The sequence below is a fragment of the Canis aureus genome, chromosome 36 (assembly GCF_053574225.1).
Source record: "Canis aureus isolate CA01 chromosome 36, VMU_Caureus_v.1.0, whole genome shotgun sequence".
Taxonomy (NCBI): domain Eukaryota; kingdom Metazoa; phylum Chordata; class Mammalia; order Carnivora; family Canidae; genus Canis; species Canis aureus.
The window spans coordinates 5,161,059-5,184,319 of record NC_135646.1 but is presented as its reverse complement, the minus strand read 5'-3'; the positions used below and the strand labels follow the sequence as shown (position 1 = coordinate 5,184,319).

Sequence of the window (23,261 nt, the reverse complement as noted above, 5' to 3'; positions counted from 1 at the left end):
AGATTAAATCATATAATTTTTTTCAATATTTCATTTTTTTTCAATATTTCATTTTTTAAAAGTAATCTCTACACCCAACATGGGGCTTGAATTCATGACCCCAAAATCAAGAGTCTCATGCTCTATCAACTGAGCCAGCCAGACACCCCATTAGAAAAATTTTTAAGTAAAAAAAAAAAAAAAAAAAAAAAAAGTCAAATATTAGCCATTTCAGGGATCCCCGGGTGGCTCAGTGGTTTAGCGCCGCCTTCAACCCAGGGCGTGATCCTGGAGACCCAGTATTGAGTCCCACATCGGGCTCCCTGCATGGAGCCTGCTTCTCCCTCTGCCTGTGTCTCTGCCTCTCTCGCTCTCTCTCTCTCATGAATAAATAAAATCTTTAAAAAAACACAAATATTAGCCATTTCGTAAGTTTAAGTCTAACAGAATTAGTGCTAGATTTTACAGGTATGGAGTTCTGGAATTCACAAATGGCAACAACTCTTCTTTCTAAAAAGCCTAGGTCAAAAGCTAAACCCCCATGGCAGAGGGCCCTAATGTATACACTGTATCAGGAGCCTCCACAATGTCATCAACCTGCCGTTGGGTTGTGATCAGAGATTCTAACAAAGCCTTGAGAAATACCCTGAATCTAGTGGGATGACTTATAACTATCTTAAAACAGACGAAGTGAGACACCTGGGTGGCTCAGTGGTTGAGTGTCTGCTTTCGGCTCAGGACGTGATCCCAGGGTGCTGGGATCAAGTCCTACATCGGGCTCCTCGTGGGGAGCCTGCATCTCCCTCTGCCTGTGTCTCTGCCTTTCTCTCTGTGCCTCTCACGAATAAATAAAAAATAAAAAACAGACAAAGTGAAGTCAGTGAGTAATGGCAGTTAGCTATAGTTTTGTTGAGGTGTAGACTTCGAGAGGAGGCAAAATAATTAGCTGATGATATGACTTAAGCCCATATATGTGAGCTACAAGATCAACCTCTTTTTATGACGCTGTGTCCCACTGCAGAAAATAGAGTATTGCAGACAATAATCTCTTCTCCTCTCCCCCAGACAGTATGACAGTATGGAAGTATGGCAGATGGCCATCCCGTAGGTAATATGTTACAGGCCCCATGGTTTTATGAACACTGGTTCTCCTGGCCTCGATCCCAAATTCTTGGAAGAGAAACTAATTGGCCTAGTATAGCCAAGTATAGCAGATGCTCCTGGGGCTCTGTGCCACGCTGTGGACAGTTCCTGTAAGCCCTAATGGCTCCCACCTCAAAGCCTAGCCTAGCCATTTCTGCCTCAAGACAAAACCTCCATCACTCTCAGTCAGCTTGCACACATGCGCAGACTGGCTGTGCAAAGAAAGTGGGTGTGGGAGAGTTATCACCCCCAGCAGCAACGCCAACTTATGCCAGGAGTCAGCCCAGCCTTCTGACTTTTAGAAGATAATTCTGTGGGGCATTCTATATGGTTTTTCCTATGGTTCCCAATGGAATTGAGCTCTTATTACAACAGTGGTAATCGGCTCAATAACATTATTGGTTTTCCTTCCTTCCTTGCCTCTCTCTCTCTCTCTTACTTTGGCTAGGATTACCTCCCACATGAACTACCTGCGCCCAAATCCTTGTCTCTCAGGCTATGCTTTTGGGGGAACACAAACCTAGCTAGCTACTCAGTATGTGTCAGATGATCACTCCCAGACCAATCATCTTTGCAAGGGCAGAAACACCGCTGTCCCGAGCCACCCCAGGGTGTGAGGGTGGGGCGAGGGAAGAAACTGTCAGAATTTCCCCGAAGGAATGGCCAAAGGTGCTCCATACACTAACCCACTGTTTGGCTGAAGTTTTGCATAGAGGTAAGTCAAAGTGTTTCCCGCAGGTACGGTTAGAATTTTCCTTTAAAAAAATTTTTTTTTTCTGAGTACTTTATAATTGTTCTGGGAATAGAATAGCACTCCCTCCACCCATTTTATTCTTTCAGTGATATCTTGGAAAGTTACTGATTTTAAAATATCTGTCTCATACCTAAACTCTCTACTGAACTCTCACTAGTTCTAAACATTGCCCCTACTCTGGTTCAGGCCACCATTATTTCTTGCCTGGATTACAGCAACAGCCTCCTACCTGGTCTCCCTTCTTCCAATTTCATGCTTCCCTGATCTGTTCTCCACTCTGAAGCCAGAGTGACCTTCCCAGAATACAAACCTGATCATCTCACTCCCCTGCTTAAAGCTATCTCTAGTCTCTTGTTATATTTATGTTGAAATTCTCAATACTGCTGTGCCCTCCACCATCTGAGCTAATTTGGCCCCTGCTAGCTCTCCAGCTTCACTTCCTGCAGACTGCTTTTTATACCCCAAGATCCAGATGCCCAGAGCTTTTTAAAAGCTCATCTAAAGGGCCTCGTTCCCTCTCCTATCTACAAGTGTTTGTCCTGCTGATTCTTCTACCTGGAATACCATCTCCCTCCCCTCTGTCCTGTCTCCCTTGGCCTTCACCTAGACAACAGCCATTCACCCTTCCAGGTTTTGAGCGAAGAATACTTGTCCGCCCAGACTCGGGGCACCTGAGCCACATACACATCTATACTGCCCTGCAAGTCACGGCTGCATGTATCATCCAGCTGCTTCACATGTTTATTAACAAGCCCCAGGGGCCCCTCAGCAGCTGCGCTACTGAGTTCTCACCTGTGGGAACAGATGATGACATCCCGACACAACTTACTTCATTCTTAGGTCAAAGTAACTTTACGACTGAAACCTTCTGAAGTCGTATCGAACCCCCACGCACAAAACCACACAACTGTAGGCGCTGCGCCGGGTGCTGGGGACCCAGCACAAGGCGGAGGTGGTCCCCGGTTTCCCAGCACATTTATCTGCGCGCGGATCGCCGGAGGGTGAGCGGGGGCCGGAGGGGCCGGGGGGGTGGGGCGGGGGCGCCACAGCACGTGCCCCTACTTCGGGGCGGGGAGGCCCAGGGAGGTTTTACAGAAAGGGCCGCGGAGCTAAACCCGAGAAGGACCGGCAGGAAATACGCAGCCGCGGCGCCGAGCGAAAGGGCCGAGGGCCCGCTGTGCGTCAGACACCGCAAGGTGCCCGCCGGCGCCCGCGCCCTGGACCCCGCAGCCCCGCGCCGTCGCGCGCCCGCCCCGCCCGCCCAGCAGGGAGGCCCCGCCCCTCGCCCTGCGCGATGACGTCAGCACGCCCGCGCGCGCCGGCGGGGGGAGGAGTGGGAGTCGCTGGCCGGGAAGGGCTGAGGCTCCCGTAATCCCGGCTGGGCGGGGGAGGGGGCGGGGCCGGAGCCCCCTGCGAGCGCGGGGTCGTGGTCCCGGCCCGGAGCGGGAGCCCGGGACGCGCTCGGCACCGCTGCTTCCGCCAGCAGGCCCCGCTCGGCCCGGCCCGGCGATGGAGTTTCCGGACCTCGGGGCGCACTGTTCCGAGCCGAGCTGTCAGCGCCTGGGTGAGGGGCGGAGCGCGCGGGGCCGGGGCGGGGCCGGGGGCCGGGGGCTGGGGGCGGCGGGGCGGCGGGGGCTCGGGGGCCGGGAACGCGGGGGGAGGCGGGGGGAGGCGCTGGGGGCGGTGGCCGCGGGGGCGTGGCTAAGGCGCGCGGGGCCTCGGACCCGGTGCAGTTTGTTGCAAACCGGGCGGCGTTTTCCCTTCCTCTGAGGGGGCACGACGTCGAGGTCCCGCTGGACCTGCAACCCGACCCGCTCCCTGCAGATTTTCTGCCGCTCAAGTGCGACGCCTGCTCCGGCATCTTCTGCGCAGACCATGTGGCCTACGCCCAGCATCACTGTGGATCCGCGTACCAAAAGGTGAGGGGGCGGGTGGAGGTGCCTGCGGCCACTCTGGACTCCCTCGGCCTCCCATTTCCTCTCCTTTGTGTTTCTGAGGCTCGGTGCTGGGAGCACGGTTTCCTGGTGCGTTTGTAGGGGGCACATCCGGGTTCTTTCAGGGAGGAAGCCTGGAAGGATTTCAGGGCTGGGAGCGGGCCACAGCCTGACCCCTGCTCCTTAACCCTAGGACATCCAGGTACCTGTATGCCCGCTCTGTAATGTGCCTGTGCCTGTGGCCAGAGGGGAGCCTCCCGACCGCGCTGTCGGGGAGCACATTGACCGAGACTGCCGCTCAGATCCAGCCCAGCAAAAACGTAAGGTAAGCACTGGAGGGGTTAGCCATGACCCGGCCTGGGCCACGGACGCTTGCAAGCCCCAACAGCTGTTATGATGGCGTTGGAGATGCGGGCCCAGGTCTCAGCAGAGAGAAACCTTCCCTCTCCGCCTCAGATCTTCACCAATAAGTGTGAACGCGCTGGCTGCCGGCAGCGAGAAATGATGAAACTGACCTGTGAGCGCTGCGGCCGGAACTTCTGCATCAAGCACCGGCACCCACTGGACCATGATTGTTCTGGGCAGAGTCACCCAACCAGCCGGGCAGGGTAATTGCAACCAAGTCCAGTACTTGCCTTTCGGATCACCCCATCCTTTTGGAACTGACTCAGCATCTATCTATCATTACCAGTTGGGGAGCTTCAAACCTGTTGCCTTTGGCCAGAGGAGTCTTTTAGCTTCCTATTCAAGTGCCTATTTTTCCAGACTGTTTGGAGGAACTTCCCTCCTGACTTCCTGGGTAAGGCCTGGGAGGAGCATGCAAGCTGGCTGTTGTTGGAGGCATGCCAAGAGTGTCTCTTCCCTACAGACTTGCTGCCATCTCCAGAGCACAAGGTCTAGCTTCTTCTACGAGCACCGTCCCCAGCCCAAGTCGAACGTTGCCTTCGTCTACCTCTCCCAGCAGGTAGGCCTGCCTGTTTCTTCTCTCCCTCTTTTCCCTTCGTGTCTCTGACCTGAGTCTCTTGAATGTCTGCCATAGAGCAACCACCCAGTCTCCATCCCGGACAGCCCCTCCAGTGATTGCCCTGCAGAATGGCTTGGTGAGTTGGGCGGAGGCTGGGCAGACAGAAGCAAACCCACGTGGAGAATAAAGTGCAAGGCGACTGGTGGTCTTTCTATTTCTCGCAGAGTGAGGACGAGGCTCTGCAACGAGCCCTGGAACTGTCACTGGCAGAAACCAAACCCCAGGTCCCAAGGTACCTACCCGAGTGAAAGATGGTGGGATGTGGGCAGTGGTTCAGTTTGGAAGGAGGGCCGTGGGACCACTCCAACCCCGTGTAGGATAATAATTAGGAACCCGGGCTCAAAAGTAAACTGATTAACTCTATGACCTTTGACAAGTTCTTTAACCCTTGAGGGTTTTCTGTAAAATGGGACTGTGCTACTACCTACCCCATCGGGCTGTGTGAAGACTCAGAGAATACTCACATGCTCAGCACCAGGAGGATGCCTAACAGATCAGAGGCTCATGTTTTAGATATTGTTGTCCTCCAACTTGCTCTTCCCTCTCAGTTCTCAGGAGGAAGAGGACTTAGCATTAGCACAGGCGCTGTCAGCCAGTGAGGCAGAGTACCGGCAGCAGCAGGTATGAGGGCTGGGGGAGCTGAAGTCCTGCCCTGGGAGGAGGAACCCCGGGGGCTTTCTTCACGTGGTAGAGAGTTTTGGAATGGTGGTCATCTTCTCGTTTTCGTCGTGACTCCAGCCCACGCAGAGCTCTGAAGTGAGGACCGGCTCTCATTTCCTTGACATCGTGCCCTGTCTTCCCTTCCTTCCCCTTTCCTTGCTCCAGGCCCAAAGCCGCAGCTTGAAGCCGTCCAACTGCAGCCTGTGCTAGGGCCCTGGGCTTGGGGAGGGAGGCTCAACTGAGGAGGACTGTGGCCCCCACACCTCTAGGGTACACTGGGAGAGGAGGCTGGGAGCAGCCAGGAGTGAAGACGAGCAGGCCACCTCCAGGGAGCAGCAGGAGCAGCAGCTTGTGGAGCGGAGCCTACAGATGGCCCTGCTGGCCTCTCCAGCTGCATAGGAGAGAGCAGTTACAACCGTTGGTGGTTGGGCCCTGGGAGAGTGCTGGCCAGGCCCCACGCAGGGCAGCCCCCTGCATCGTGTCATCCCCCTTTACGCTGGGGCTGCCCCCATCTCTAGGGGCAAGGGGGTCCTGGAAGGAATAAAGGATCTTGGCAGTCAACAAGACCTCCGAATGTGTTTCTTTCTCCTGTCAGACTGAAAGCAAAGGAGCTCCCCTGACCTAAGGGCAGGGGCCCCCCACAATACCCCACACCAGTCACAAGGATCCGAGCACAATCCACACTTTTTTTTATTTCCCCCAAAAAGTGCTTCTCTGGAAGGTTCTTTTCCCTCCTATAGCTAGCACCATACCCCAACACTGGCTTGAAATATACCAGGAAAAGGGCTACATCTTCTTCCCCACTGGATTATCCTTTGGGAGGGACGTGGCCACAGCCTTGGTCACCATATCTCAGTCCAGGGGTTTGGTGTCTTCAGAGACTTCTTCCTGTCCCCGCTGCTGCAGCTGCCACATGTCAGCATACATGCCACCTCGGGACAACAGAGCGTCGTGCCTGGGGCAAGGAGGAAAGTGTGAGTCCCGACTCCCCAGTTCACCTCAAGAGTGCTCACCGCCAGCCCACAGAGGTGAGAGGGATCCTCAAGGGGAAAGCCCTTTCAGAAACCCCTGGGATTTCCTTTTCCTCAGGCCCCCAATTCGGAGGCCCTGCCGTGTTCATCCAGCTGTGTTCCTTACCGTCCTCTCTCCACGATCCAGCCGTCCTTAAAGACAAGGATCTGGTCAGCATCAACCACGGTTGAGAGCCTGAGAGATCAGAGCTGAGTTACGCACCACACAACACAAGCGGGCCCCCGGTGCCCACAGCCCGGTCCTGTACCTGTGGGCCACTACGATGGTGGTGCGGTTGGCACAGACTTTGGCCAGAGAAGCCTGGATGGCCCTCTCGTTAGACGTATCCAGCGCTGATGTTGCCTACAGAGAGGATCTGGGTAAACCTGCCCCCGCCACCCAAAATCCAAGTAGAAGGAGGATACAGGCTGCTAGCTGAGACCTCAGGAATCAAAAAAACCTTCTCTGTATTTGAGAACCCTAAGGTGTTTTTATGAAGCAGGGACTCATAGTATCTCTCCACAATGGAAAGCCATCCAGCAGGAATGGCCCGGGTGTGGGCAAGGGAGGAAGAGGGGAGCAGGCTGCCCAGGGCCCTCACCTCATCCAGCAGAATGATGTCTGGAGCCTTGAGAATGGTGCGAGCAATGGCGACACGCTGCTTCTCCCCACCACTCAACTTCAGTCCCCGCTCGCCCACCTGCGTCTCATAACCTGTGAATATTGCCCACCTCTCTCAAGTCACACGTAATACATGGGGTTTCCGTGACCACATGAGCAGGAATGGATGGAACAGAGCTCAGAGGGAACAATGGGACTAAACCAGGCAGGGGAGGGACTCACTCTCCCGGGAGGCTCACCTTCAGGGAAACTCATAATGGCCTCATGGATGCCTGCAGCCTGAGCAGCAGCCATCACCTCCTCGTCCCCGGCTGTAATGCAGCCGTAGCGGATATTGTTGGCGATGGTGTCATTGAAGAGGACGGTGTCTTGGGGCACAACTCCAATGTGAGACCGGAGGGAGATCTGGGTCACCTGGGGCCAGAAGACCATATGCTCAGGCTGTGAGACTGCCCCACCCCCACCCCTAGGCCTGGGAGGTAGGACAAGCTGGAGGAGGAAACACAAGGGATGAGTACAGGAACCCTGTCACCACCATCCCAAATCCTAGCTGTTGAGGACAAATCACTCGACCTCCCTAAGTCTTTTTCCCCATCTATAAAGAGAAGAGATGCTTTTTATGCTCATGACTACTTTACTTGGGTACGTTACATGGTGTCAGGAAGGCTGAGGTCTCCTGCTGCAGCTTTTTGCAGGGGTGACATCTCCTCTCCCTGGAGAGTAGCCAGCACTTCACAAACTGCCATTCTTTCACAACGGGCCCCTAAATTACAATCTTCTCCCAAGCAACCGCACCTGGGAGATGTCCTGCCCATCTATCCGGATGCAGCCAGAGCTGATGTCATAGAAGCGAAACAGCAGGCGCAATATTGTGCTCTTCCCCGCTCCAGATGGGCCCACCTGTTGCATTGGAAACAAAGGGAGAACACTTTCAGGCCTGCTGGCTTTTAAGGCTTGCTCTCCAAAAAGCCACCAACGTCCAAGGAGGCTGCTACACTCAATCCTGTGGCCTGTCATGACAGCATTCTGACTCCACAGCCTCAGTCACAAACTTCCATGAATACTGGGCTAGGGAAACTCAAGGAGTCGGGGCCAAGTGCCTGGGTCTTCTCTCACCAGGGCCACTGTCTGTCCAGGCATGACGGTGAAGGACACATCCTGCAGGGTTTCCCGCCTGGAAGGAAGGGTGAGCATGGTCAGCAGGCTTGCTGTGCTCCCAGTGACTCCTTCTATCGGGAGAGCTGCTACTGGGCCCTGCTCCTCCCCTGCTCAGGCTCTCTTCCTAGGCAGTGGTGGGTGGAAAGGCAGGGATGGGGTGTGGGGATACTTGTGGGGATACATACTTATCCACGTATATGTGGATGAGGCAAAAGGGCGCTGTGAGGTGGCAAAATCAGGGCCTTACCCATTCGCATAGCTGAAGTGCACGTTCTCAAACTCAATCTGGCCCCTCTGGAAGCGCAGGGGCCCTGCTCCAGGGAGGTCCTTCACCTAGCAGAGTACCACCCATGGGTGCTGCCGTCATAGGTCTGGGGTTCTCCAGACACCAGGAGCAACCTCGCAGACTGCCGCTTCCCACCCTGCCCCCAACTCCCCTCACTCCACTTACTTCTGGCTTCTCTTTCAGCAGGTCAAACATGTTCTCCATGTCGATGAAGTTTGTCTGGATCATCCTGCAAGAATAGTGCTGGCTGGGGCTCCTCTGAGGAGCTGGGGAAATAACCATGCATCCCGGACAGGTGAGGGGCAGAGATCAGGTTACCTGTAGTAGGTGCCAAACCAGTTGAGGGGCATGTACAGCTGGATGATGTAGGTGCCAAACAGCACAAAGTCCCCGACCTGTGGAAATCCAACGAGGAGTACCGAGTCACCAGCCACCAACAGGCTGTCCCCCTGCCCACTTCCCACCCAGACACCTGGGGGCCTGGATGTAGGTCTCGGGCCCCTCTTCCGTCCCCAGCACCATTTCTTCACCTGTAGCTTCTGCTCGCTGACAAAGTATGCACAAAGCAGGGAGCCAGCAAGGAGCCCAAGTCCAATCACCAGGTTCTGGGTCTGATTTAGTAAAACCAGTGAAGCACTTGACTTCCACTCCAAATCCTGGGGCAATAATAATATGGGGGCGTAAGTGGAATGTCATGTATACAGTCTCACCAAATCCAAACCTGGGCCCAGGTATCTTCAACCTTGATTTTTCAGCCCAAACCATACTCCTCTTGGCCCTGGCAATTCCACAAGGCTAGGCCACTGCTCTCAACAGGCGTCAAACCAGCATCCTCACCTGATATTTGGTGATGGCCTCTCGATAGCAGTTCACTTCATAACCTTCCGCGTTGTAATACTTCACCTGACCAAGTCAAATCACTGGTGTTAAGACACAGCTGCAGCATGAATGCCTGCATCATTTCCTCCAGCCTTCCCAATGCCTCCTTCCTCATCGTATTTTTATCTATTTTTTTTAAGTCTTATTTTTATTTAAGACATCTCTACACCCAACCTGGGCTCAAGCTCACAATCCTGAGATTAGGAGTTGCACACTCTTCCAACTGAGCCAGCCAGGTGCCCTGCCTTCCTCATTTTAAACAGCACCCCCACCCCCAGCTTCTTGGCAGCCCCACTGCTCCACATCCCTGTGTCTCACACTACTGCCACCAAGGCCTTCACTACCGTCTCGAAGTTTAGCAAAGAGTCCACAGCTCGTGCCCGGGTAGCATTCTCCTGTGTGTTCATAGCACGTCGAAACTTCGTTCTCCATTCAGTGACCACAATGGTCATGACTACAGAGTAATAGGTTGGGTAAGAAAGAGAAGAAGAGATCAAGACATCACTCCCAACACCAGAGACCACAGGGGGAGGTCTGCTACCTACCACATACACATGAACCTTGAGCTACAGACCAGGGACCTAGATCCCAAAGGGAAAGAGCCCTAAGCTCCCTGAGGGAAGGGGCCGTGCCCAAGATCTCTTTGCAGCCTGCACCAAGCCCTGTGTGTGAAAATGCTGTTGGCGACCAAACGAAGGCGAGCTGCATCTGGTTAGAGAAATTGAGGTTTCTCTTTGATGTGCACCCCACAGCAGGCCCCCAATGTGACCAGGATGCCCTTCCCTGGCCCTCTATCCGGGTTCAGCTAAGGCTTCCCTGGCAGAGGAGGAGGCCAAGCCATCATGTTGGGGAGCAGCAGGAGCTTATTCAAGTCCACCAATGGACAGCCTCTCCTAGCTGGGCCACTGAGTAGGGGCAGGGCTCATACCCAAGGCAGTCCCTACCACAATTCAGGGAGACGCTCCCACCAAGCAGCACTCACTGAGGTAAAGACTCATGCACAGGAACACAATGAGGCCAAACCAGGCATTGAAGAACATGCTGAAGTAGATGATGCCAATGGTGATGTCAGCCAGTGTGGGGATGATGTTGAACACCAGGTAGCTAGGAATGCAAGTCAAGCAACAAAGGACAGTTTAGGGGCTTAGAGCCAGAAACTCTGCCCCCAAGAGTCTCATGTGGTATTTTGTTTTTCAGTGACGAGAGACTAGAATCAAGCTAAATGCCCCCTCAAGAGGTGGAGGGCCAAATAAATTGTAGCATGCCCCAAGTACAGAATGCTCTGGGCCAATTATAATGAACAAGGAGGATCTTCACGGAGGATAAAGAATAGATCTCCATAATGTTTTGTTAATAAGGCACTTCTGGAACAATACCTATGTCATGATCTCATGTGTTTTAGGAAAATCCTGCCCAATAACATATCAGTGCTGTGAGTCTGCACACATATGTATGTAAAAATGTCAAGAGCAGAACTCAACATCCTACATGGAGTGGGAACCTCTGGAGAAAGGAGTCGAATTTATGAGGTACTTCTTCCATTTTATTCGTTTTATTATGAAAGCACGTATATGTTAATCTCAAAAAAAAAAGGATTAAAAAAATAAAATAAAATAAAATAAAATAAAGGATTAAAAAAAAGAATGGAGAGGTAGCTGAAGCAGGGTGCTGTCTCCTGCCAGCCCCTTCATTCTTGCTTCTCCAGCTCCACCCTCCCACACTCCATTTCCACTGGCCTGGCACCTGAGCAGCCCTGTGACACTGGATGTGCCCCGGTCCACGATCCGCAGCACCTCCCCTGTGCGGCGCCCCAGGTGCCAGCGCAGAGAGAGCTCGTGCAGGTGGGAGAAGAGGCGCAGCTCCACCTGCCGTGATGTGAACTGCTGTACCCGGATCCATAGGAACGTGCGCAGGTTGCTCACAAAGCCTAGGGGAAGCCAGAGTGGACCTCAGTAGAACTTAGGGGCCAGATGACATCAGCCCAGTACCAAGACATGAAAGGTCTGAGATCACCAAGGGGCCAGGGGAGGGATGCTTGGGGGGAAGTGGGGGAGAGCCCAACGCCAACCAGGGTGACAGCAGAGTCCTATCATACCTGTACTGCCAGTGCCACCCCCCTGGAGGAACTTGAGGGCAACATAGGTGGTAACAATCCAGGCCAGGGAGTTCCAAGGTGCCTTCTCGGTCAGTGAGTTCACTACAGAGAAAATAAGTCAGAGCCCACTTTTGGCCCCCGGGGATTCTTCAGGAGAAACTACTCCAGGCACCAGCCACAGCCCCTTTCTGATCATCCAGTTCCTAATGCTGTCCCACCTCCCTTAAGTTAGGGTCCCTACTCCTCATCCAGCCAATGAAGGACCAGAGAGCTGAGCTGGCACCCCTTCTCCCTCACCTATGTTCCTGTAGAATATGGGGACCAACACATTCAGTCCCCGTTCCAACCCCATGAGCCCCAGGCAGATGAGCACGACAAGCTGCAGAACTGGACTCCCTCGAGGCCACAGGTAGCCACTCAGCAGGCGGAGCTTCCTGCCAAGGTCTCGCCAGGTAGATCTTGGGGGTGCCTCTGTTGTCTGAACCTAGGATGGTGCAACACAGAGGAGGGGAGCTCAGAAATTGAACAGAAGTGCCCTAGTCGAACTCCTCTAGGGAAAATGTATGGGATTACAGCTCCCAGTTATCTCAGACTCACAAATGATCCCCTGATGAGGTCAGAAAGGCTTACAGGGCACAAACTGAGATTTGGGAAAGAAGTACTACGGTGAAAAAATGTGAATGAAGACAGGCAATGAAATTCAGACAGACCCTGTGGTTCAGAAGTTCAGGAATACCTCGCTCCTCTCTACATCTTGATCCTCTTCATTAACCTTCAGGGCATAGGACTGGGGACGAAGTCCAGGGGCCCAGAGTCCCAGGATAAAAAGCCCTCCAGAAACCACATATCGCAGCACCCAGAGGCTAAACTGAACCTAGGATAAAACGTGTAGGGAGAGCATCAAAGAAGGCCAAAATGCCATTGTTACCACTTACAACAGGACTGGGGTAGGGCACACACCCAGGTCAGGGCCCCAGCATCAAGAAGGCTTGGAAAAAGTTTAGAGTGACTCAGCACGGACACACCCCACCAGCTGGCTATCAGCAACCAGGCCAGGCAGGCCTCTCCCTTCACCTCCTTAAAGGCATCCCAAAGTATGGAGCCAGTGTGGCCAGACACACCATCCTTCTTCCCAGCCCTTGCCCCTCATGACTCTCCTGTCCCCAGGAGGTCCCTTACCTGCTGGCCCAAGTCTGCCCTTGCCCACCACCACTGTGGGCTGTTCCAAGACACGAGGGCCAAGTTCTCAGCTGTAAACGCCACAGTCCAGAGGAGCAGGAGCCCCGCGCTGTGCCTGAACTCGATCCAGATGCCCATTGCTAGTTTCTGCCAGGCCTGGTTATGCTCCACCACGAGCAGCCCCAGGCCACAGGCGCTGGCCAGAGTCCCCAGGATGGAAGCCAGCAGCAGGTAGCCTGGCAGCGGGGCGCCCCCGGCAGTGCCCACCCGGCCGACCAGGCTGGCCAGGGGCAGCGCCACCTGAAGCGTGGCCAGGAGCAACTGCAGCACGTAGGGAGCGACAAGAGGGCCGGCGGTCCAAGAGCGCTCGTGGGCGCCAGTGGGCCGCTCGCGACGCTTGCAGGGAAGGGCCAGCACCAAGGCCAGAGCCCCCAGGCCCATCAGTATGGAGGGCACGAGCGTGTAGAAGAAGCAGGGGCTCAGGCCACCCTTCACCCAGGCCGGCCCCGCGGGCCCCTCGGCCTCGCAGTAGTTGCCCACAGTCACCATGGCGATGCGTGGCCGCCGGCCGGGGCTGCGGGCACCGCGGGGGCTGCGGGGGCTGCGGGGGCGGAAACCCGGACCGGCGGCTCGGGGCGGGGCGCGGAGGCCGCGGGGTCCCGGGTCATGGACCCGAGGGGCGCCGAGCCGCGGGGGCCTCGCGCAGGGGCACACGTGGGCCCGCCCACGCTCCCCCCGCTCCCCCGCCCCGCGCACGCGCCGCCGCCGCGCACTCACGCAGGGCACGCACGCCCTCCTCGCGCGTCCGTCCGCCCCCCGCTCGCCGTCCGGGACCCTCCGGCCGCGTCCGGGCCCAAGGAATGTGGAGCGTGCGGCCGGCGCGGCGCCGGCGCGGCAGCCCCGCCCACGGGGCGGCCCCAGCCCCTACCGGGGCCCCCATTGGCCAGCCTCGCCGAGGGGGCGGGGCGCGGGGAGAGCGTGCACGCGGAAAAGGCAAAATACAGGGGCGGGGCCGGCCCGGTCACGTGCTCAGAGCGCGAAATCTGACCGCACGTCCGACCCGAGACCTTGACCTCCGCGGCGCGGCGCTGGGAGGTGGTCCTGCTCGCTGGCCCGCCCGGTGTATCCGAGTGACGGCGTCGGCCCACCTTCCCACCGCCCGGCCGGGCCCCCACCAGCAGGGGGCTCGCCCGCACCCCACTCCGCTCCTTCCCGGGATCCCAGCCGCGCGACGCAACAAGCCCGGTCAAAGTCCCTTTTTTATTAAGGGTTATCAAGCTGTACACAGTTCCTACGCCTTCCGCTGTGAGCCCGGGCAGCGCCGCGTTCCACGCCCGCAGCGGCCCGGGCGGGCGAGGGGTGGGGCGGAGAGTAGGAGCTGGGTCCCAGCATGCAATGCGGCAGCTCACAGCCTCGGGCGCGGGCCTCCTGTCGCCCCTCCAGCCCCGGGGGGAACAGCGGGAGGCAGCCCAGAGCTCTCTTGCTGGGAGGTAGACAGCCGAGGGCACAACCAGCCCAGTCCGTCCTTTGTGCAGGCGGTTAAGGGGTACAATAAGCAGCAATGGAGGCCAGGACGGCCTCAGTCTCTCAGGGGCCCTGCTTCAAACTTGGAGAGGGCAGCAAAGAACTTCCATCCTGCTCCTGCCTTTTAGAAACCTTCCTTCGTAGTGTCAAAAGGTAGCATGAGAGGAGCTGGGAGCTAGGGTCTCCACACCAGTGCGAAGCAAAAGCTGAACAGAACGGGAGCAAGCGAACAGAACAGAGTAAGCGGCATACATGCCTGTCATGTGCAGGAAGCAGGAGAGGTGAGCAGGCTGTAGCACTGGGAGAGAACTGGGGGTGAGGTAAGGGCCACAGCCTGAGCTACTCATCTGTTCGGGGTGGGGGAGGGAGGCTGCAGAGGTTGAGGGTCCGGGCCCAACCTCCCCACTCCACAGTTGGCACAGGTTCTCCCTGCTTGGCAGCTTCTGTGGTGGGCAGTCCTCTGGAGACTTGCAGGGGTGGGTGCAAAGGTGGCAGTACTGGGGCTGGACCGGGGACCAGTTTCTAGCACCACACTCTGAGCCAAGGGGGGTCCTGGGGATGAGGCTAGAGTCCTGTGTGCCTTGGTTCCTAGGCCCCCAATTTCTCTCCTGGGGCTGCGGCAAGCCCAGCGTTGGCACCTCCCTTGGCCAGGCACAGACACACAAACACCACACACGTGGAGCCAGGCAACAGTCAGAGGAGCCCTCCATGGCGGGCAGATGGGATGGCAGGGCAACCGTGGCCTCCATCCTGGGACATAGGGACCCTCCTCAGCCTTGTCTATACCTGTAGAGAGAAAAGGGTCAGTAGTGGAGACCATCTTCAGCTATCTGCTTACCACCTTCCTGCAAAAAAGCAAAACAAAAACATACACACACACACACACACACACACATAAAACCTTGGAGATAAATGAAGGGGAAAGCTTGATTCCAGGGGAGGAAAGTGAAGGGGAAAATTAAGCCCTGGATTCCAGAGTAGGGGAGGCAAAAAACGGGAGTGTATTTTGGAGGGGAAGGGACAGTACCTCCATACGAGAGGCCTGCCTTCTTTCACAGGAGACTTTGATCTCAGCCTGGAAGTTACTACATCTGGTAGCTGTTCTCCGGTCCTGGGGCCCTTACCTTGTGCACCTGAGGGGGAAGCTCATCCTCCGAGCCCTCCTCGGGCACCGGCTCTGGGTGCCTTGATGCTGACTGCCCATCTTCAGCCCACCCTCCAAGGGGCAGCCGGGAGAAGTGAGAGGGAGCCCGGGGTACCGTGCCAGGATCTAGAGACACAAGTGAACATGGTCTTAGAACGAACACAAATGTGGAGCAAGGTTCTGGGGCTGTTCGAGGTGGGGGTAAGGGTTAGTCTCTTTGGGCTTGATCCCTCTGACTTCTTTCCTCCCCAAGAGGCCCCCCCAAAGAGCCACTGTACCCTGCTGTACCCCCGTTGGATACCTGTGATACCCCCATAGCGCCTCTGGAAGCCCCCCTGCAGGGCGGTGGTCTCGGGTGCTCCAGGCCGGGGTGCAGCACAGGGATAGCTGGCAGAGCGGGGGATAGGTTGGGAGGCCCGGGAGCCCTCTCCCCCCTCTTCAGGGGCGCTCTCCCCACTCTCATCGCTCTCCCGGCGATGCCACACATGCCGCTCAGGCTCGGCCTGGGCTTGCTGTTTATGGAGCTGAGAAGTGTGGGGAGTGGAGGGTGACACTCATTAGTTAAGGCTAGGATATCTGAAACAGCTGCCCCCACTACACTGTTCCAAATGTTCCCATTTCTGGCACCGCGCCCAGAATCACTGACCCAGAGTAACTATCTTATTAACAGTGTGTAAGACACATACGACATCTTATAGGTTAAACTCTCAGCAGATCCCTGGAACGAACCTGTTGCATAAGTTGTGATGGCACTCGTTTTGCCTAGTCATTTGAGTCAAGAACAAGTTGGTGGTACATCTAAGTGCCAGGCACTCTTTCAAGGTGCCAGGAAGATAGCACTGAACAACAGACAAAAATCTCAGCCCTTGTATGGCTTGTATGCTGGAGGCAGAGGTGGTGGGGGGGGATCAGAGACAATAAAATAAAAGAGGGAAAATGCAATAGATCAGATAAATGCTACAGAGAAAAATAAAAGCAGGGAGAGTCGGGGGTGGCCAAGGGAGACTCTTTTGGTCAGGGTGGCCAGAGACGTCTCATGGAACAGTTAAGAACAGACAGGTGATTAAAGGAGGGAGCCATAAGCATATCTAGGGAAGTGGATTCTTGGCAAGGGAAATAGCAAATGTGTCAAGGCCCCGGATGACAATAAGCTTGCCTAAAAATGGATGGCAAAAGGGTATCTGCAGGAATGGAGCTTAGAGTAGGTGAATAACAGACAAGGGTTCCAGACCCATGTCTTGCTTTTCCTTGCCTAGAACCCTCTATTCTATTTGTCAGTGGCCAGCTTGACTCTGTGGCTCTGCCCCTTGCTGCCCACTCACCTGGTGCATATAGAGGGCGTGCAGGCTCATCTCGGTGGATGCGTACTCCGACAGCACCAGGCTCTGCAGCTGTCCTTCCCACACGCTGCTCCCGGAGCTGGCTGTCCTGGCATCCACCCTGTCCCTCCCAGCACAGACAGACCGCAGCCGTCAACATTTCTAAGAGTCCCAAAGTTACTGGGGCGGGGGGGGGATTGCCACGCCCTTCCACCGAGGCCCATCTCTACTCACCCAGAGCCTGTCATGGTGCTAGGAGCGCGGCCTGCGGGAACCTGACCGGGGTGCAGAGGGGAGAAGGAGCGCAGGGCAGAGGCGACTTCGGCCCTGTGCCTGGAACCCTGCAGGTCTCTGGGCAGTGGGGGGCCACGGCACGAGGAGCCAGCTACCACGTTTGCAATCAGGCTCAGTGGCTGTGAAAAAGGGGTGAGCTGAATTACCAGGGCAGCAGGGAGGCCACAGGGCCCTGGGTGTCAGCACCCAAGGACACAGACTGAACTGACAGAAGGAAACCAACCAGGTAGCAAGGCCCTTCCACCCCAGGCCTGGCCCTCAGCTCACACTCTGCCCATCACCTCCTAGTCCCCAAGGACACACCTCAGACTCAGACTGTAAGGACTGGATGGACGTAAAGAGGGCATTTTCAGGGAGCAGCCCCCCTTGGGCGAGGCCAGCGGCTGCTCCGTCCCGCTGAACCTGCTCCTTGAGGAAGCCGAGGAAGGCTGTACTCTCACGGGGTGGCTGCCAGCCGGGGTTGGTGATGGCAAAGTGCATGAGTGACAGCTCTGTCTTCCCGTCCTCAGCTTGCTGGTACACTGAGGCTTCCGTCTGCCCGCCGGACAGCCACTGCACAAGGGAGGCTCCAGTGAGCAGGACCGTCCTCTGACAGAAACGCTTGTTGTACCTTTCCTGCCAGCAGGGAGGCCCTGCCCCTGGAGGACCGAGACAGCAATGCGCTGCTGTCTGTCTCTCGTCCGCAGCCCCAAGGCCCACCCCAGGCGGCACAGTCGGCTCGCTGGGCTAGTTGCTTGGTTTGTGCCTTTCTCAAGGGCACTTGGCCAAAGGTGCAAGTTTAAGGCTAAAATCCAGCCGAAGCTCCTATTCACCAAGCAGTGTGTACCCTCGTGCATGGCTGCCCAGAGGCAGGGCTGCCTTCCTGCAAATCGTTGGCTCAGAGGGGTGTCTTTTTGCCAGCATCAGCTCTGGCCACCTGCCCCCGTCCCCTCCTGGTACCTGGGGATGGCCGTGCTGGCGAACATCCATCTGAGCAAAGGAGCAGGTGTCTCCAACCCCTACAACCTCCACGGTGAAATTGCGGAAGAAGTCTATGATCTCCAGGGCCCGTGGGCGCAGGCAAAAGATGAGGATGAGGGGTGTGACAATGGGGCTCAGCAACTCCTCCAAGATAAACACCTATAAGGGAGGGGATCGAGGTCAGAGGGGAGCAGGAGGGCTCCCCGCCCTCACCACCGAGCCATCGGCCAGTCTCTAACAGGCCCTAACTCCAACTCCACTCACTGCCTTGTACTGGAAGAGCTGGGCAAACTCGTCCCGGGTCTGCGAGCGGTGGGCATTACCCTGCCAGTGGTCAGGCATGTAGTGGATGTGAGCGAGGATCACGCGGAGCAGCTGCTCGGGGCAGAACACCATGTGCTGGTCCGGGATAAAGGACCTGGGGGATCGGGGCCACGGTGAGAGACAAGCCTTTCCCAGGGACACTGGTCCAGCTTGCTCCTGCCTGCTGCCCCAGCCCACCTGCACACGGTCACGGTGACCCCCAGGAGTGTGACGGTGGTGAGGACGTGTTCCACAGCCAACACGTCTTCATCGTAGATGGTGAGGGCGATAAGCACAGCCAGGATGGAGCCGGCGAAGAAGGCGCCATTCTTGGCCAACAGTGTCAGCAGAGGTGACAAGAAGCAATTCATGTACTTGGAGGCGGGCTTGTAGCCCCGGTTGAGGCGGGACTGCAGCTCGTGCTCCAGCTCGTTGAAGTGGCGGAGGTAGCAGCGGCCGTAGAGTGACCAGCAACGTGCTCCCAGGGCCCCGGGCTCCCGCTTCAGCACCTCAGCGTAGCTGAAGAAGGCGTAGAGGATCTGCCAGATGAGGATGAGGGGGCACAGCAGGAAGTTGGCGATGCCGATCCACAGGATACGGTTGCTGAGGCGCTGGGCCAGCTCCAGCCGTTGCCCCCCGCGTTTGTACTCGGCCTTGAGGCTCCATTCGTTGAGAAACAGGGAGCCAGGTCCCCAGAAGAGGATCAGCTCAAAGTTGTACTTGAGGCCACGGGTGAAGAAGACGGCCTCCCCAAGGCCTGGCAGGCGGAAGCGCAGAGGCAGGAGGGATTTGTTAACCAGGGCGACCATGTAGTTCTGGAAGCGGAGGATGCGGTGGTAGATGTCCAGCTCTGTCAGCTCACGCTTGTGGATGCAGATCTGGTGCTCCTTCTGGGTCTGCACGATCCGTGCTTGTACTTCCTGCCACGTGCAGTACGGAAGAGCGGACTGCAGGGCGGGGGAGGGACACGCTAGGCAAGGCTGGCTTGCAGCCTGGACTCCTCGCCCCGCATTAGCCCACTGGAGCCTGTACGCAGATGCTCCTTGACCTGCCAGTGAGGCCCAACCCTTCCCCAGGCTGTGGTGCCAGCTGCCCAACTTCCCAGCCTCACCATGGGGATACGTAGAGCATGCAGGTAGAAGGAGTGGATCTCCCAGTAGCAGCAAATGTTATAGATGAACTTGATAAGCCGATGGATCCAGAATACCCCAGCGATGACCAGGATGGTGATAAGGGAGCCGTTTTCCTGAATCCTGGTGGGGGAAATAGCAGGGGAGGAGGGGTGGCCCTTGAGGAGTCTTGGCAGACAGGACACTCCTGAAGGCTATGGTGGGGCTGAGCCTCGGTCTGTGTTCTAGGGGATGCGCTACTGCCTCACACCCCACTCCATTCCCTACCTGCTGGTGGAACTCTGGCTCTGGTGTCCTTTGACCTGCGGCCCTTACCTGGCACTACAGACCTGGGCAGGCAAAAAGGCGTCTGGCAGAGTGACCTTGACAGGCTCCGTGGGGTGAAGACTATGGTTCACCATCTTGTTGGCAAATAGGATGTCATAGTCCACACAGCTGACCAAGAAGGTGGTGAAGGCAACCACAAAAAGGAACTGCCTGAGGAATTGGGAAGAGGGGCCACAGCCCAAGAGTCAGAGGGGCACCAGTGAAATAGTGTGGGGCAGAGAGAAGAGTCTGGAAGCAGCAGAATGAGGTGAGAGAGCAACCCCCGGGGGACGTGCTGAGGCTGGAAAACTCCCCATGGGCTCTCTCCACCGCTCAGCCCCAGGGACCTTTTTAGGCCCAAACCAGCTCCTGCTTTTTCCTCCTAGCCTTGGGCATCGCACAATTAGCCTGCGTTCCTCACCTCACCGCATGGTAATCTCTACCACCATTTACTAGAGTCGCTCCAAGATCTTGTGATTGTGGTCTGGCTTCCCAATCCCTGATTTCCTTTTGAGATAGTATTTAGAAGCCCGAAAGGGATTTACAGTCTTTAGTTATTGAGGGAGGGTTTCTCAATCCCTTCCCCTTTGGCAAGGTCATGTGGCTTCTTCCTTTGAGAAAGTGCTCTGCCTTCCTAGGTATAACCAAAGCAGAACACACACTTTTCTTAAGTGGCGGGCATCTCTGAGACCTCCTGACTGAACCCTGTCCATCCCACGGGAGCTCTGATGAAATGGTCAAGTCTGAGCTCTCTTCAGAGAAGAGTGAGGATTTAGGAAGAATTCCTTAAAAGCGAGATAACAAATAAACAGGATTGTGAATTTGGGTGCCACACCCAGTCCCTGAACTCTTAGGTCTGCAGGGTTTTGAGCAGAGGACTGAGCCGCACTGGCAGGAATGGCCAGGGCTGGCTGAGCTCAGGACGAGGAAAAGGCTGACACACAGTGCTTCCCCACATCACCGTCCCTTCTTAGACTTACATGAGCTCAAAGACCTCCCCGATGAGCATGCAAGTGAAGCCATTCTTCTGGTGTAGATTATACACGTAGAATTGTCAAGAAAAATGTGGTTGATTAGAGAGACAGCAATTCGGGGCACAGACTTTGGGGAGTCACATACCTGAACTTAACTCCTGGCTCTAGGACTTTCTAGCTGTGTGACTTTGGCCAATGTTACTCCCTCAACTTTCGTCTGCAGTGGTACTTTGGAGGTAATAGCGCCTGTCTCATGGTATTATTAGGTATGAGATAATGAGCGTGAAGTATTTTAACACAAAGCTGGCACAGAGTAAATCAAAAGATACTAATTATTATAGTTATTAGTGTCCCATCAAAAAGAAAGATCCTCTTTAGAGAGGTTCCTTATAAAAACTGACACCACAAAGTGAAAGGCACGTAGCTCTTGGGAAACGTGAGGTATCATTATCTATAACGATCACCATTGCCCCAGCCTCTTTCAGCCTTCAGAAGAGTTCCCATCTCCCTTCCAGAGATTAGAATCAAAGCCACCCCAACTTCCCATCTGGGGCCCAGCTTAGAGAGGGGCTAACGGTCCCACAGCTCCAACACAGAGACCCAAAGGATATTCGAGAGAAGAAGAGGTCAAGGTTTTCGATGTGGTGCCAAGGTGCTGTGGGCGCAGGAGCAGAGAGGTCAGAGCCCTGAAGGAACACGAGCCCCCCTGCTCCCTCGGAGTTCCTCCACCGACCCTCTCCTCCCCATGCCCCGGCTCTGCTGTCATGTCCAAGAACTCACATTTACTCCCCTCAGGGACGTGCACCAATAGGTCCTCCTCCCCAGGGGGTGAATCACTATAGGAGGCCTCAAGGCGCTGGTACTCCGTGTCGAACTGCGCCATCACCACCGCCCCCTGTCCACGTTGTCCACCTAACAGTAAGGATAAAAAGATCCAGGTTCAGACTCTGGTGCTGCTTGTCTCCTGCCCTGCCTCGTAGACCAGAAAGAGTGAGAAAGGATCTCTGGGCTTGGTGTCTACTTCCAGTCTTTTCCACTCAGAGGCAGAGGAGTAGTTACCAAAGGAGAGCCGAGAGCTTGGGGCCTGGGAAGCCAGTCAATCCCAGAGCCTTTACCGAGTGCCTACTGAGGTCTTGCTGGTCTGAAGCCAGCCCTTGCCCCTTTGGTGCTGGTGGTGGGGGGGTGCTGTTTCATCTTCTATTTAGTGGGGATAAGGGGACTTCCCTCTGCCCTCCTGGAGAAACCCGGGTCTCCCAAGAGACTAGCAGATTGGAAGCAGTCTGTAAACAAAGGTTTGAGATAAGCACATGGCCCTACCAGCTCCATGGACAGCGTCTGCTCCACACTCCAGCCCTTGATGCCCTGGCTCTGCAGCTGCTGGAGGAGAAGGTGTCAGGCCCCAGAGAGTGGGGAGTGGGGATAAAAGAAAGCCAGCCCTCCTGCCCACCCACCCTCCACTAAGAGGAGGCCAAGCACGGGGCAGGGAGGCTGCAGTGGGGGAGAGGCATGGGGGCTCCGCGTACTTCCTCTGGTCTGTACTATACTGGCCACTCATCCAACTCTGGGATCCCAAGAAGTGGCTTGTTGAACCTGTAAAGACTGAGTCAGTACAGGCCTGAGGTCAGACAGCTACCCTGGACTGTTTTTCCATCGCCCCACCTCATTCTCAGAAATTAGGCCTCACAGGGTCCTCAAAGCCCTCAAAGCCCCCCGAAAGCCAACACCCAAGAAGAGTCTTTTCTGAAATGACTTTTCTGTTCATCCTCTTCCCCTGGCTCCCTAGCACCAAAGGCCCAACAGGCAGGCGTAATTCCTGGACGGGAAATCCTGACTGGGCCGGTGTGGACCCAGATCCTGGGCCAGCTGTGGGGTCTGTAGGTCCCTGGAGCCAGGCTCGTCTAGGCGGCGCTCGGGGAACTCACCCGCCGGTGCAGACCCCGGGGGCCGTGGAACGCGGCCCAGCCTGGCCCCAGTGGGATTCCCTGGGTTAGTGGGAGCCCTGGGTCGGAAGGGCTGACGGCGCTCCGCTCGGGGCACTCACCACTCACGGGGTCAGTGTGGCCCCAGGGTCAAGGAGCCCCGCGGGCCGGGGGGGCTCGGGGTGCCTGCGGATGCTGGAAGACTCGAGCCAGCCCGGCAGCCGACACCCAGCCAAGACCCAGCCCGGCGCGCCCCTGGGTCGCCCGGCGCCAGGCCGAGGGCTCGGCTCCCAACAGCGGACAACCTCGCGCGCGGCCCCGACGCCCGCGCGCCCCCGCCCGCGCGCCCCCGCCATCAAAACATTCCGGCCGCGCGCCTCCGCCCCTCCCGCGGCGCCCCCTGCCCCCCGTTACCCGCCGTGCGCTCACTTAGGGCCCCGCGGGCGCCCTCCGTCAGGCCCGGCCCGGGCCCGGAGATTCCAGTAATCGATCTCGCGTTTCACCTCAGGAACCGTGACCCGAGTGATTCCAGGGGCTCGGTCGGCTCCACTGGGTTCGTCCGGACCCGAAGCTCTAGGCCCGGCGCCTGCCACTCACTGTCACCGCAGCCGGTCTGACCAATGAGCGCGAGGGGGCGGAGACACGACGGCCCATTCCCGGCTTCG

The 23,261-nt window shown here is 56.6% G+C and overlaps 3 protein-coding genes across 16 annotated transcripts; 1 reads left to right on the top strand and 2 right to left on the bottom strand.

The window, feature by feature from the left end:
• Nucleotides 1–3,220: 3,220 nt before the first annotated feature.
• ZFAND2B (zinc finger AN1-type containing 2B) lies at nt 3,221–5,941 on the top strand. 2 transcript variants are annotated; one of them, XM_077884938.1, is made up of 9 exons: nt 3,221–3,440; nt 3,701–3,795; nt 4,004–4,135; nt 4,267–4,418; nt 4,679–4,774; nt 4,850–4,910; nt 4,999–5,066; nt 5,383–5,455; nt 5,764–5,941. In XM_077884938.1, the coding sequence occupies exons 1-9, from the start codon at nt 3,386–3,388 to the stop codon at nt 5,800–5,802; spliced, it is 771 nt and encodes a 256-aa protein (XP_077741064.1). In that variant the 5' UTR covers nt 3,221–3,385; the 3' UTR covers nt 5,803–5,941. The 2 variants fall into 2 exon arrangements, with proteins under 2 accessions (XP_077741064.1, XP_077741063.1); XM_077884937.1 differs by having other exon boundaries at nt 3,225–3,440; nt 5,660–5,852.
• Nucleotides 5,942–6,160: 219 nt separating this feature from the next.
• Nucleotides 6,161–13,388, bottom strand: ABCB6 (ATP binding cassette subfamily B member 6 (LAN blood group)). The gene is made up of 19 exons (XM_077884919.1): nt 12,724–13,388; nt 12,281–12,418; nt 11,842–12,028; nt 11,545–11,646; nt 11,193–11,376; nt 10,432–10,553; nt 9,794–9,903; nt 9,408–9,473; nt 9,101–9,226; nt 8,889–8,965; nt 8,736–8,799; nt 8,532–8,617; nt 8,243–8,300; nt 7,922–8,026; nt 7,366–7,540; nt 7,107–7,219; nt 6,774–6,868; nt 6,632–6,700; nt 6,161–6,449 (listed from the first exon to the last, which is right to left on the bottom strand). The coding sequence occupies exons 1-19, from the start codon at nt 13,270–13,272 to the stop codon at nt 6,347–6,349; spliced, it is 2,529 nt and encodes an 842-aa protein (XP_077741045.1). The 5' UTR covers nt 13,273–13,388; the 3' UTR covers nt 6,161–6,346.
• A 581-nt stretch (nt 13,389–13,969) lies between these two features.
• ATG9A (autophagy related 9A) lies at nt 13,970–23,199 on the bottom strand. Of its 13 annotated transcripts, none has more exons than XM_077884908.1 (17): nt 23,026–23,199; nt 22,201–22,276; nt 21,995–22,054; nt 21,458–21,589; nt 21,289–21,332; nt 20,684–20,748; nt 19,713–19,874; nt 19,379–19,520; nt 18,466–19,214; nt 18,229–18,382; nt 17,944–18,123; nt 17,308–17,556; nt 16,945–17,123; nt 16,714–16,831; nt 15,693–15,915; nt 15,372–15,517; nt 13,970–15,033 (listed from the first exon to the last, which is right to left on the bottom strand). In XM_077884908.1, exons 4-17 carry the CDS (start codon nt 21,558–21,560, stop codon nt 15,028–15,030), a joined length of 2,520 nt encoding a protein of 839 aa, XP_077741034.1. In that variant the 5' UTR covers nt 21,561–21,589; nt 21,995–22,054; nt 22,201–22,276; nt 23,026–23,199; the 3' UTR covers nt 13,970–15,027. The 13 variants fall into 13 exon arrangements, with proteins under 13 accessions (XP_077741034.1, XP_077741037.1, XP_077741039.1 ...); XM_077884911.1 differs by having other exon boundaries at nt 21,995–22,051; XM_077884913.1 differs by lacking the exon at nt 23,026–23,199 and adding an exon at nt 22,719–22,891 and having other exon boundaries at nt 21,995–22,051.
• Between the last annotated feature and the right edge of the window lie 62 nt (nt 23,200–23,261).

Coding starts and splice junctions, on each gene's coding strand:
- ZFAND2B (XM_077884937.1), top strand. CDS start 3,386: ATGGAGTTTCCGGACCTCGGGGCGCACTGTTCCGAGCCGAGCTGTCAG. Junction 3,796..4,003: donor GTGGATCCGCGTACCAAAAG/GTGAGGGGGCGG, acceptor CCTTAACCCTAG/GACATCCAGGTACCTGTATG. Junction 5,067..5,382: donor ACCAAACCCCAGGTCCCAAG/GTACCTACCCGA, acceptor CTTCCCTCTCAG/TTCTCAGGAGGAAGAGGACT.
- ATG9A (XM_077884914.1), bottom strand. CDS start 21,560: ATGGCGCAGTTCGACACGGAGTACCAGCGCCTTGAGGCCTCCTATAGT. Junction 19,521..19,712: donor GCCCAGGTCTGTAGTGCCAG/GTAAGGGCCGCA, acceptor TTCCCCCACCAG/GATTCAGGAAAACGGCTCCC. Junction 15,518..15,692: donor GCGCTATGGGGGTATCACAG/GTATCCAACGGG, acceptor TTGTGTCTCTAG/ATCCTGGCACGGTACCCCGG.
- ABCB6 (XM_077884919.1), bottom strand. CDS start 13,272: ATGGTGACTGTGGGCAACTACTGCGAGGCCGAGGGGCCCGCGGGGCCG. Junction 12,419..12,723: donor GGGCAGACTTGGGCCAGCAG/GTAAGGGACCTC, acceptor GTTTTATCCTAG/GTTCAGTTTAGCCTCTGGGT. Junction 10,554..11,192: donor AGTGTCACAGGGCTGCTCAG/GTGCCAGGCCAG, acceptor TTGCATTCCTAG/CTACCTGGTGTTCAACATCA.